The 12,317-nt window shown below is 36.2% G+C and overlaps 1 protein-coding gene across 1 annotated transcript; it reads left to right on the top strand.

Annotated features, from left to right (window-relative positions):
* The first annotated feature begins 8,750 nt into the window (after positions 1–8,750).
* On the top strand, positions 8,751–12,082 carry LOC147764291 (uncharacterized). Its single transcript, XM_087001570.1, has 2 exons — positions 8,751–10,131; positions 10,646–12,082. The coding sequence occupies exons 1-2, from the start codon at positions 9,630–9,632 to the stop codon at positions 10,651–10,653; spliced, it is 510 nt and encodes a 169-aa protein (XP_086857696.1). The 5' UTR covers positions 8,751–9,629; the 3' UTR covers positions 10,654–12,082.
* The last annotated feature ends 235 nt before the right edge of the window (positions 12,083–12,317 follow it).

Raw genomic sequence — 12,317 nt, 5'->3', positions numbered from 1 at the left:
AGCTGTGCTGAATATTACGGTCTCTTTTGCCGTGTGCTGAGACCGAGACGACCCCCAATCGTTGTCTACCCCAAAATATCCTAGGTTTTTTTTCACACGACATGTTGTAGATTTTCTTTATGAATTTCGTTTAGTTAATTATATGCAATTAACGGTTACTAAAAGTGATTTAATGAAGCAACGCGCCAAACATTTTCCTTTAGAATTTTAAAAGCAAGAGAAACTTAATATACTTCAAATATAGACAAATTCCTTTAAATATTTTGCTCAGCTTTAATATGTGTGTTTTATTTATACATAAACAGTTAAAATATTAATTCTGTATAGTTTACTTATGGAAAATTACCTAAAGATTGAATGAAAATCCTGTTTTTTTTTCTATCATCCTGCCCCAGTTCGTTCTTTCGACCTGTAAAAGCTGAATTATATACCCAGCCACGCAATGTCAAGTATGTTGACTTTGAAAATGCGCTTTATTTTTATTAATTTTTTTTGTTGTTGTTGTTATGTGTGTGTGTGTGTGCGGTGTGTGCGTGTGTGTCATTATGACTTTATCAACCCCTAATCCTCTTTTGGACATGAAGACTAATTGTGCCTTCTCATAAAACAAGACGATAATTCAAACCGAGGCGTCCGTACGGAAGGTAGGTGACCTCTTCATTTTAATGTAAATCAGGTGAGCGTTTTTGTGAGAGGTGTTCAGGTGGGACTTGGGTTAGAAGAAAATGGAGAAGAAGGATGTCCCATGCTATATTACTGTTACTGCCACATGTAGGCCGAAAAGATGACACTGAACCCGGCAGCAGTATTTCGTAAGTCCCGTACAGATGATGGAAATGTATTGTAGCATTTCTTAGTTTTGCATTGACGATATTATTCTCCCGAAGTGGTGCACTCTATGCATAATGACCACGGGGACATCTAACTGACGTGAAGGATACTTTCTCTTTGCTTTCCCTCTTGGGTACCCTTTTGTTTCTGAGGCCATCAGCTGTCTATGTTCAATACGGTTCAATATGAATATATGTTTGTATAATTTTAAAGCTTAATTGCTATTTGTTAAGTATAACGCAAAGAACACTAACACGAATCGCTGTAATGAACATGTGCTGCTTTATCAGATCTTAAGACATTGTTTCATGAATGTGAATTTATTCCTTTTATTCCAGTGACTCTAAGTGCCGTTTACGAAGATACCAGAAGCGTCCTACTCAGAGACACGTTTCGTGTTCGACACATACAGCCCCACACCCATGCCAAGATTCCCTCCAATGCCAACGTTTGTCTGCTCGTTAATTTGCAGGGACGACATTTAGTACGGAATGTTATGTTTGCTTTTGGTTGTAACATTCTGCTCCAAAACGTATATCAAATTAAAAGTTAAATAAAATGAGCTTTTTCGTTTATGAAACTTCTCATAGAAATTAAATCCATACTAAGCGTCCGTCCTGCATGATGCTGGTTTGCTTGTTTTGGTAATTGTATGTAATTATGTCGTAGTACAGTGTTCTATCTGATCTTGGTGATATGGTCATTATGTATACTTTTGGGTCGGGGTTGATACCCGCCCCTTTTTGAACCTGAAACGTTTTATTTGAAGTTCTCATTTTAGAGAATAATGTCTGTATAAAAATGATAAAGTGGTTGTCTTAAAATTATCATATATTAATTTCCAAGAAGAGAAATGTTTTCTTTTTGTCGCTGAAAATTTGTGGGCAAATCTGCAACTTGACACCTCACTGTAAACTTGAAAACGTAATCTTATTTATTTAAAATGATTTGGGCTTCTGGGAAGGAAAGACATTGCAACCGCATAGCGTAAAATGCATATATTAAATTTTAAATTACATTCATCGTGTGTTCAGTCGAAAAAGGAAGAGATGAAAATTTACAAAAGACACTGTTAATAAAACGTATGTCTTAGAAATCCCAACATTGAGAAACGGGCAAAATGTGCCCACGTTACTACAGATTTGTCCACATGTACTGTAATGATCTTTTAACAATTATGAATATGACACTGTGGCTTTGAATAACCTTCCTCTGGTTCTCGGTGTTTTCAGTGCTGGGCGTTATACAATGGGGTGGGGCAAAGATTGCCATCCGTAATAAAAATTAATTTAATATTACAGTAGTAGAAGATATTTGTTGCGTCTACCGTAAGAAAACTGTTCCTATAGTTGGCTACAAAAATTTCCCAGGATAGGGATCATTCATATGTCGTTTAACATAGAAGTGTCGAAAAGTAAAAACGGGAAATGGACCTCATTTAGATATCGTTTGTCCATTAAAATGTTTCTAAAACTGACATTAATCATAGCCTTTTGCATTCCATTTTTTCAAAATCACTTGAGCTGTCGCAAATCCCAATTTTCGGGAGGTAATGAGTATTCTGAAAGGACTCGACGAATTTTTAGACTGGCAAATTTTGTCAATTTTGCTCAAAAAGATAGTGAACATTAATAATTCTAAAACAAAATCTATTTTTTTTTTAAGATTAGGTTATACTATTTATCATTTTATCGGTTACACGAACAGTTTGGCCAGTTATATATTTAGGAATTTTACCGAATTATCAACTAAAAATGTTATTTCAAAGTATTTTGTTCCTTTAAATGGCAAATTCAATATTCTACCAAAGTGTATGTAAACCTTAATACTTCGTTTGGTTTGAATTTTGAAATTTTAAGTGAAAAACATTTGAATTTTAAGTGAAAACATGACCAAAATGTGCAGAGGGGCGCTCTAATTAAAGTTGTCCTGTATTCTTATAAATTTTAATTTTTTCAGGAGCAAGGGGTGATTGAGAAAGACAGGCTTGGTTAGATATCAGTCCTGCATGTTGTGTTATTTGTGCTTAGTATCATCACTGATCACCGAGAACCAGAGTTTATTTAAGTGAATGTGAAAAGTCACTTCAAGTTTACTGATTTATGCCTTACCTTTTCAGTTTTGTTTGTATGTTATTCTGAATTTGTCTAAGACTTGGATAGTCTTGTAAACCTTCCTTGTCTATTTGTCGTTCCTGATTCCCATGCTTTGAAAATGTAAATTTTCATTCTACAGTCACGCCATGTATGATATTTATTTTTGGATTTAGTGCAAAGAAAACAAAAATTAAAAAAAGTATCGATTGGCAAAACAACCAGGAATCTTACAAACATTAAGAAACATCAACAAGACGACATAGGACAAGGTGTGTTTACATGCGCGTGTGTGTTAGTGCACGTATGACACTTAAACAGATTATTTGCATTGTTACAACCTCAGAATTTGGACGGAAATGTATTTCTAATGGAATTCCATGAGGACAACGCACTAATGTCAACTTTGACAAAAAGTTGGCAAGTATAATTTGTTCAAAATCTATTTGGCTTTTAATAGTTCTTGCCAAAGCCTTTCAATTTTCATAAATTAAATGATTTTGTATTTAAGTAATAATGTTCAAAATGCATAAAATCTTTTTGACTTTTTTTACAGATATATACCGTCTTTTTTCTGTTAGTTAAATTTTAATTTATATTAATTCAGAGAGCAAAATGTTATTTTCATTATTTTTGTAAAAATTTTAATGCTTTGAATATTTCATTTTGACAATAATAAACTTCGTTCAAAACTTGCAAAAATGTTTCAGCCTTTTCTAGAATTCGAACCCTTGATCTTCTGCTCACTATTCTGCTGTCTTATCCACTGAGCCACTCAGTCATCTTGATTCGCAATTGTTGCAGGACCCTCTTGTCGCATTTTAAATCACTCATTTGGAATTTTTTTGTAAAAGGTAATTTGCTGGGACCTAGAAGCGCCAGGTTTCGAACCCAAGTCTTGCTGGGACCGAGTCTCGCGTGCTATCCACTCTCCCAAGTGTTCCCGCCCACCCACCCCTGGTAGACTTTCCTTTTATAGTAAGCAAGGGAAATTTTTAAAAGCCCTTCTGGAAAAGAATTTAATACGTTCCAAGTACCCGAATCGAACCCCCACCCTTAGAGTTCCTCCGAGCCAATGAAAACGCCAAGCCATTTTACATATAATTGTAAAGTATTTTATTCGGAGCAAAATAAACTTCCATTGATGTATTCTCATTTTTACAAACATCTACATGTTAAGAATTTTAAAAAATATTTTAATCACATTAAGTTTTGAACATTTAGATATGCAAAACAAAAATATTGATATCTGCATTAAGAATCGCTCAAGTTTGATTTGATAAATAAACTATCTAATGAACCACTTGGCTAATGTTACATCTTGTTATATTACTAAAAATTATTTCAGATATAAATAACAATCAGATTTTTTCAATTTCCCCTTTAACAAAAACAAAGGCAGTTCTAGTAGCTGTCTCACCTCACACCACCGCAGGAAAAATCGAAAGTTGAAGGTGCTTTGAATTTTAAAAGTCACAAAAATACTCCAAATTGCAAAGAATTCCAAAATGTGACACCCTTTCAAAATACCATGTACCTGCCATTGTTTTTGTTTCAATTTGACCATAAGGTGCTTTGGAGTTTTCTCAGGATATGACTTTTCTACATTTAATACGACAGATAATGCTTGGAAGAAAAATACACATTTTTACTTACGTTTTGCAAAAAATTGTCACAAGCCATTTGTGAAATAAATTTCTACATTTAACAGCAAGCAATACGTTCATATACACTACAAGATGTACACTTCAATGGGGAATGTGAAAAAACAATCCCCAACATATACTGTTGATTGAAAAAAAAAAGCATTTTAGCAATTGCAACATGTGTAATTATCAAACCTAGGCAAAATGGAGGGGCAAATCATGGTATTACTTATGCCACCTTGCATTTATATTTTTGAGTCCAAACTTTTGTAGCAAATGGTTTTAAATGTCTGAACATAAATAATATAAACAGCATTTTTGCGTCTGCTGCTCGCTACACTGAGGATGCTGCCGAGATTGAATTGTTAAAAAGCAGCAGTTTTGAAAATGATAAACTTTGAATCACATGACTGTTCCCTTCATCTTTATGCGAAAGTGCGATCTGATCAACAAATTAATGCCACAAATGCAAATCATAATTTGAAAAAAAAAAAAATACAAAGAATATTGCACATACTATTCACCTTAACTTTAGAAAAATCAGTGATATTAAGATTACAATAGAGATGAGCAAATTCAGATTAAAAAATCGTTTAATATATCTATATTCTTTTTTATGCACTGTTTAACAGGTAGACTTGAATTAGCCAAATCAGTTTGCTACTACATGTAATTTTCGCAAATTGAGTCTTAAATGTGTGAACTTATATACGCCATTACTCAAACAAAATGATAAATTATGATCCATAAAAAGACACTTTTCACTCAACAAGACAGCAAGTTTTCAAACTTCAAAAGATTATACAGGTACGAGTTTTAAGTAGCTAAATTTTGAGTCACCCTCGCTATGGAGATAATTGTGAATTCCACACGTGGTTATAGAATTATAGAAATGTGTAACCCCAAATGGGGTTTTCAGATCGAAGTTTTCAAACGGTTTTTGGATAAAGTAAATCTAAAGGAAACGTTGCTGAAATTTCCAGATTATTTTTGATTTGTTAAAGGTCTAAGCCGCATCGCATGCCTTCAAAATTAAGAATTTAATTCCAGGAGTTCGAAAGAAGTGAAAGTATTGTAAATGTTAAGTTCCGAGTGACAAGTGAAATTTAGAAAAAAAAAGACTTTCTTTTGATAGAATGTCAATTAAGCATTATACCATTTTAGAAATGGATAAAATTGATTGTATGTTATTTGGAAGATCAATAACTTAAGACTGCTTCAGTACGATTTATTTCTCTTCAATGCATTTCAAAGGACGTGAACAAGTAACATAAATCATCAAATGTGCAAAACTATGTGAGCAGAACTGGTGAAAAGGTCAAATTGAGCTTCATTTGTCAGTTTTCCCGGACTGGAAAAACAAGTTTTCCGTATTTTTGAGCATTATATTTGCATTGAAATAAACGTCAAGTCACAACTTGCTGCCTTGCTGGAGAATACCGCAAATAGTTTTACAAACGTCGCGGAGGAAAACTCAGACTTGCAATCATGCTTAAACATGTTCAAAGGCATAAGTGGCGGTTTTGTTCTTTGGCGAAATAAAACGAAATTTGTTACTAGTGACTTCGCAGTGTTACATTTTTTATTTTTTAAACAAAAGGCTTTAAAATTTGGAGGGACAAAATCATGGCAAATTGCTTTGGACAGAGCGTTTTGATTACAAAGCGTGATATTGACATTAGCCATAAATAAGAAATATCAAAATTACGTTCAAGCATTACTTGCAAATTGGCGTTAACAAATCGCCCCTTATGCCTTGAAAATGGCTGCTTGCATAATCAGTCACGCAGAACGCAGTGTAACTATTAACTAGGTCACATACTTCAATGGATCGAAATACTACATCTTATGGTATCATTTGTGAAAACATGCCAAAATTAAAAATGGAATTATATCACTTAATTTTAATCCTGTTCTTTAATTTTCAACTGTGACTTTTTTTGCTGTAGTATAATTATGACACAATTTTATGAAAAACCACTCACTAAATTTCAACACCCACAGAGTTTTCCTCATCTTGGCTTTTTCGCATGTAAAACTTTTCTGCCACATCATATCTACCGGTGTAGTTTAAAAAATCTGTGCGGTTAACATGAAGCACAACCGCAATTTTCACTTTCATGAGCTACGTGACGAAATAAAGGAGACATGGAGGATACAAAATATCACGTGAGGAAAATATCGGTGGATATCAAAACTCAATGTTCAACATGCTAGCGTCAAATCCATTTTTTAAAAAAATGCATCAAAGATAAGTTATCGACAAATACCTAAAACCATTGTCTTAGAACGTTTCGACGAATCGGTTTAAAATGAAATATCCATATACTTGTATCCTGACCGCCCTGCATCCACACCCTGGTCACTCAGAACTGAAGACAAAGTGACATCTCTTCCAAGGGTTCATGTTTCAAATGATCCATGGGGGTAGGAGGCAGGAAGAACCACCCCTTTCTCCTGGGTATTTATCAATTACCATAATATGACAGACAAAATTAAATTAACGATTCACTAAAATAATAATGCACGTCAAGGTTTTGTTTCCTGCTTATTTCACAATACACTGGATTAAATTAATTAAATTAAGCTTTAGAACCTTACACACCCCAAAGTAAAATGGCATTATGTAGGTCACTGGTCATCCTTACATGGTCTACGTCATGTTGCAATCTGAGCAGTTTTTGCCAGGTTTGACAAACCAAACCGTTCTTTGGCGCCATCTGGAGGGAAACAGAAATTATCTTCTCTGCTGCAATCGGTAGCTTAGCAGGTTGCTTCAGTGTGTGTGTGTGTGTGTGTGTGTGTGTGTGTGTGTGTGTGCGCGCGCGAATGTGTGTGTGCACGCGCTTGTGCGTGCTTCATCTTCATCACCACAGAGATGGTGATAATAATGCAATTTGAACTGGCATAATTACAAATAAAATAACAGTCTTTTATAAAAAATAACACCAACAGTACATGTTATCTACAAACTGTACGGGCATCATCGATGCTCACAGTCAACTGTCTTTTCCGATTTGTTAATCATATGAATAAAAAAAACACGTAAAACGACTTAACATACTGCACCAGTCTACCATAATGTAAAATATAATGATATATTAAAAAACCCATTATAAGAATAGAATTGAATATATGGAAAGTGAATAGATAAACTATTAAAATCGACCAAGTACTAGTATTTTAACCGAACCGAAGAGAAAAAAAACATACATGCACCATACGGATATATATATATATTTCATTATGAAAACTTCAGAAACAAAACTCCGAATATGCTTTTTTATTTTAGTTTATTCATTTATTCTATTATATATATATCATTATATATAATATATCTTTTATTACCATAGGTACAATTATAACGCAAGCAGACTGGGTTGCAGTAGACGCTAATCACCTGACTCCTCTTCCTCCGTCCAGTCTTGTCTCCCACCGCAAAAACGATTTTGGTTTCTAAGCGTCAGAATCGTTTTTAAAAAAACGACACTAGTTTCAGGGTGCCAGGTTCGTTTTTGAAAAGACACTAACTTCGACTTGCAGTGCAGTGCATTGCAGTGGTACCCAGTCCAGAACAAATTCAGAGAAGAAAAAGCACAAGTAGGCCTATACCCGTTACCCGAAATGAGACGAAAAGGACGATAGTCCTGTTGGGGGTGATATTTCCTTTAATTCAGGGTTGTAAAGGTACTTCTGTGTCACGGGGTAACAAACGTTTGAAATGAAAATTTTAAAATAAAAAAACCCTCTTTGATATATCGAGTACTATCTGACCCTATGCACTGTGTCGTGCACCGCATGACCGTCTTTGCATTTAACTTGCGAAGTCATGTTTCATTTTTGAGGCGTGACAATTAGTTATGGAAATTTGGACATTGATACCTAAGCAAAAACGACGACCTGCCTCCTGCATCACATTATACATAATAAGGTAAAGATATTAGCTGCATGTCGTAAATGATCTGTATAACCAATCTCATGTAATTCAGCATTTAGTTATGATGATAACATTATTGTCCATGCAATCAGCACTGGTTAATAAGTAAAGTAATTCTGACCATATATGGTAAAATGCACACGGTACTTATCTACTTGCACACGGTACGCTATTTATTATAGTATAAATAAATGTGAAATTTATTGAAAAGTTAGTTAAATTCCAAAACGCTCAAGTGCTAAATCAGGGGATCAGCAACTCGTGAGAGCAGTGACCTCAGGGTTGAAATTAGCACTTAGAAATCTTGTAAGCTGCAGTTCAGAAATAAAATATATTCCGAGAACTGACTCCTTTCATCAATAGTTACGAAGTAAATAACTTCGTAACAAATTGGTGCAGGACCTGATAAGACACCCAGACCTCTCGCTGCCAAAGATAACAACAGATGTCGGTAAGAAGACCGCAGGACTACTGGACGGCACCTGTATCAAATACCCGACAGAAAAAAAGGTGAACAACAGCCTGTTTCCTCATCACAGTCTACGCAGTCAGATCCTCCTGCTCCTACATCGACTCAGACAGGTACCGAGCAGCACATTTCACCACCAGGAACGCCATCCTCTCCACCGTCCCCTTCACTAGACGACGATCAACAATCCAATCACAGCGTGAGTTCCGAAGATTTGTCTGCACATCATATTCTATGAACTGCTTCTGAAAGTGACTCAGAAGACACCTCCACCCGCTCAACAACCCCTACCGCTGCCCCTGCCGTCGCCATGCCAACAGAACTACACCTTTTGCCAGATAAGTTCAATGGAACCTCTCAAGAAGACCCAGACAGGTGGCTGTCGCATTTTGAAAATCACACCACCTATCGCAACATGAATGAGGCACAGAAACTTGCTTCCTTTCCTCTGTTGCTGAAAAATGCGGCCCTGGATTGGTTTGACACGCTGTCAGATCAACAAAAAGGTACCATTGACTCCTTAAAACAAGTTTTTTTAAAACTTCTTAAAAGGAGCGGTTAAACCTACGGAGAACGCCAGATGGGTTACGGTCTCGAAATTATTTCATAAGACTCAAAAACCAGACCAGCCAGGTCAAGACTACATTGCTAAAATGAGACGCGAGGCCACGAAAGTCCAGCTCCCTACTGAGCAAACCATTCAGGCAGTCCTACATTGGCTTTTACCTGAAATCAGGACGTTTGTAGCTCAACATGCTCCACAGACATTTGAGCACCTCGTCCAGCATGCCTGCCAAGCTGAGACAGCAGTTCAGCCCTCATCAGCCACGGTGACACTGAACGCCCTGAGCACCCAATTAGATGAAATAAAATCCACAATTACCAAGATGACAACACTATCTGAAAACCCTGTCCCTGCCCAAGCTCCTGTCCTACCAGTCACTGAACGCCAGCTTCGATTTCATCACCCCCAAGGCAATCAACCGTCAGGCAGATTCCAGTGGCAAGGCCATTTGTGTCAATCACCAACTGTGCATAAAACAGACGACAGGAACCTCAATCATGCAAGTTTAGCAGCCCGACCCCCACCACAGAGACCCACGTTTGGACAGCAACAGATGAACAGCAGAGGAGGACAACAGTCCAATGGCTGTGGTAATGTACACTTTCGTCAATTTTGTCCTTTTCGTCAGGCTGCATGTCGCAATTGTGGTAAAATAGGTCACATTGCCCGTGTTTGCCGTTCAAGCAGATGGCAATGACGGTTACACCCACGAAAACACAATCAGTCCGTAGGGGTACTTTCAAAACCACTCATCCAAAATTCTATTTTTATTGTAGTTCAGAACAAGAAATTTGATACCCTCATTGACACTGGTGCTTCAATATCATGTAGGACCTATATCTAGACCAACCTTGCGTTCCTTAGGTTATTCTGAATCCCAACTTAGCCCACCCATCGCCATTCAAAATGTCATTGGAGTTCGTGATGTACCGCTTAAAGTTTTGGGCACAATAGAAGTCAATTTTCAAATCAATGGGATCGCATATTTATAAACATCTATTTCATGTATTACGTACCCTCCCTCGACCAGTCATCCTTGGTATAGATTTCCTAGACAATCACAATACCAATCTTGATTTCCATTCCCGTTTCTTAACATTACAGAACCCTGATGTTTCAATCAACTTTCCGGTCAGTTAGAGTTCGCACGTGCCTATGCATACACATCCAGGATGCGCTGACCACCTGCACCACCAGCCGACTACGTCGCACACCCAACAGACTACATCCCTCGGGATCCAGCTCCAACTCCATCCTAATAGACTAAACACTTACTTTTATCCGGCAATATCCATGATGTAAGCGACTATTAGTAGTCCTACTTCCAGAATGAACTATGCCACACTGGACGTGTTCATGCATATTTTAATGTACTCAGTGTAATTATGTACTATGTACATTCAGAACTTGACTCTTTACTGCAATGGACAAGCTATAGTATTTGAACTCTTGCATATTCATAGACCACAATTATATAGATCTATTTTATATTACAACTTTTCTTTACGTTCCTGCGCAAAATTGTACTCAGAGTTTATTACAGTGTTAGCCACGGTAAAATATTAATGAAGCAGGCTTAATTCATTGGTTGTTTTCTTTAACTATGATCGAATTGTACATACATATTTTTTCACTTAATTTTTAGTGCATCATTTTTTAAATCTTACTTGATACTATATACTATAGAAATTAAACACATATTTTATGCTTATATTCTCGTTTTTATCGTAACCTTTATTATTCTTAACGCTACTGCTACTGTATTGAGGACTCTAGTTCAGGAAGTCTTATTATGCTGATTAACTTTGCCAGGAGGCAAATCTTTCGTCGCTAAAAGGTCATATGTCACGGGTTAACATAACGTTTAAAATGAAAATTTTGAATTAGAAAACCCCTCTTCGATATACCGTGTACTATCTGACCCTATGTACTGTGTCGTGCACCGGATGACCGTCTTTGCTTTTAACTTGCGAAGTCATGTTTCATTTTTGAGGCGTGAAAATTAGTTATGGAAATTTGGACATTGATACCTAAGCAAAAACGATGACCTGCCTGCTGCATCGCATTATACATAATAAGGTAAATATATTAGCTGCATGTCGTAAATGATCTGTATAACCAATCTCATGTAATCCAGCATTTAGGTATGATGATTTCACGTATTTATCCATGCAATCAGCACTGTTCAATCAGTAAAGTAATTCTGACCATATATGGTAAAATGCACACGGTACTTATCTACTTGCACACGGCATGCTATTTATTATAGTAAAATATATGTGAAATTTATTGAAAAGTGAGTTAAATTCCAAAAAGTGCTAAAACAGAGGATCAGCAACTCGTGAGAGCAGTGACCGCAGGGTTGAAATTAGCACTTAAAAATCTTGCAAGCTGCACTTCAGAAATAAAATAAACTATATTCCGAGAACTGACTCCTTTCATCAATAGTTACGAAGCAAGTAACTTCGTAACAGTTGTTTCTAAACTAAATTTGAATTTATGTCAACCTTCATTTTAAGTTCTGTATATTTTTGAAAGTAGTAATTGGATGTAAATCAAGTGTTATCGGATTATTTCGTGGATTTTATCTTTTTGTCGTAAAATAGGCGGGGGGGGGGGGAGGGGGGTAAAAAAGATAATCATAACAAAACAGGAAAGAAAAAGAAAAAAAAGGTGCTCTAGGAGACTTGTGAACCAGAGTCCATTGACTTGATATCTGCACACCTTACCAATCGGCCATATCAATACAGGACGAAGGTCTTAGTCATTTATTTTA

This window comes from Lingula anatina, chromosome 1, assembly GCF_051362555.1.
Source record: "Lingula anatina isolate TDL-2025a chromosome 1, LinAna3.0, whole genome shotgun sequence".
In the NCBI taxonomy this organism is placed as follows: Eukaryota; Metazoa; Brachiopoda; class Lingulata; order Lingulida; family Lingulidae; genus Lingula; species Lingula anatina.
This window is presented reverse-complemented; position numbering and strand designations above follow the sequence as displayed.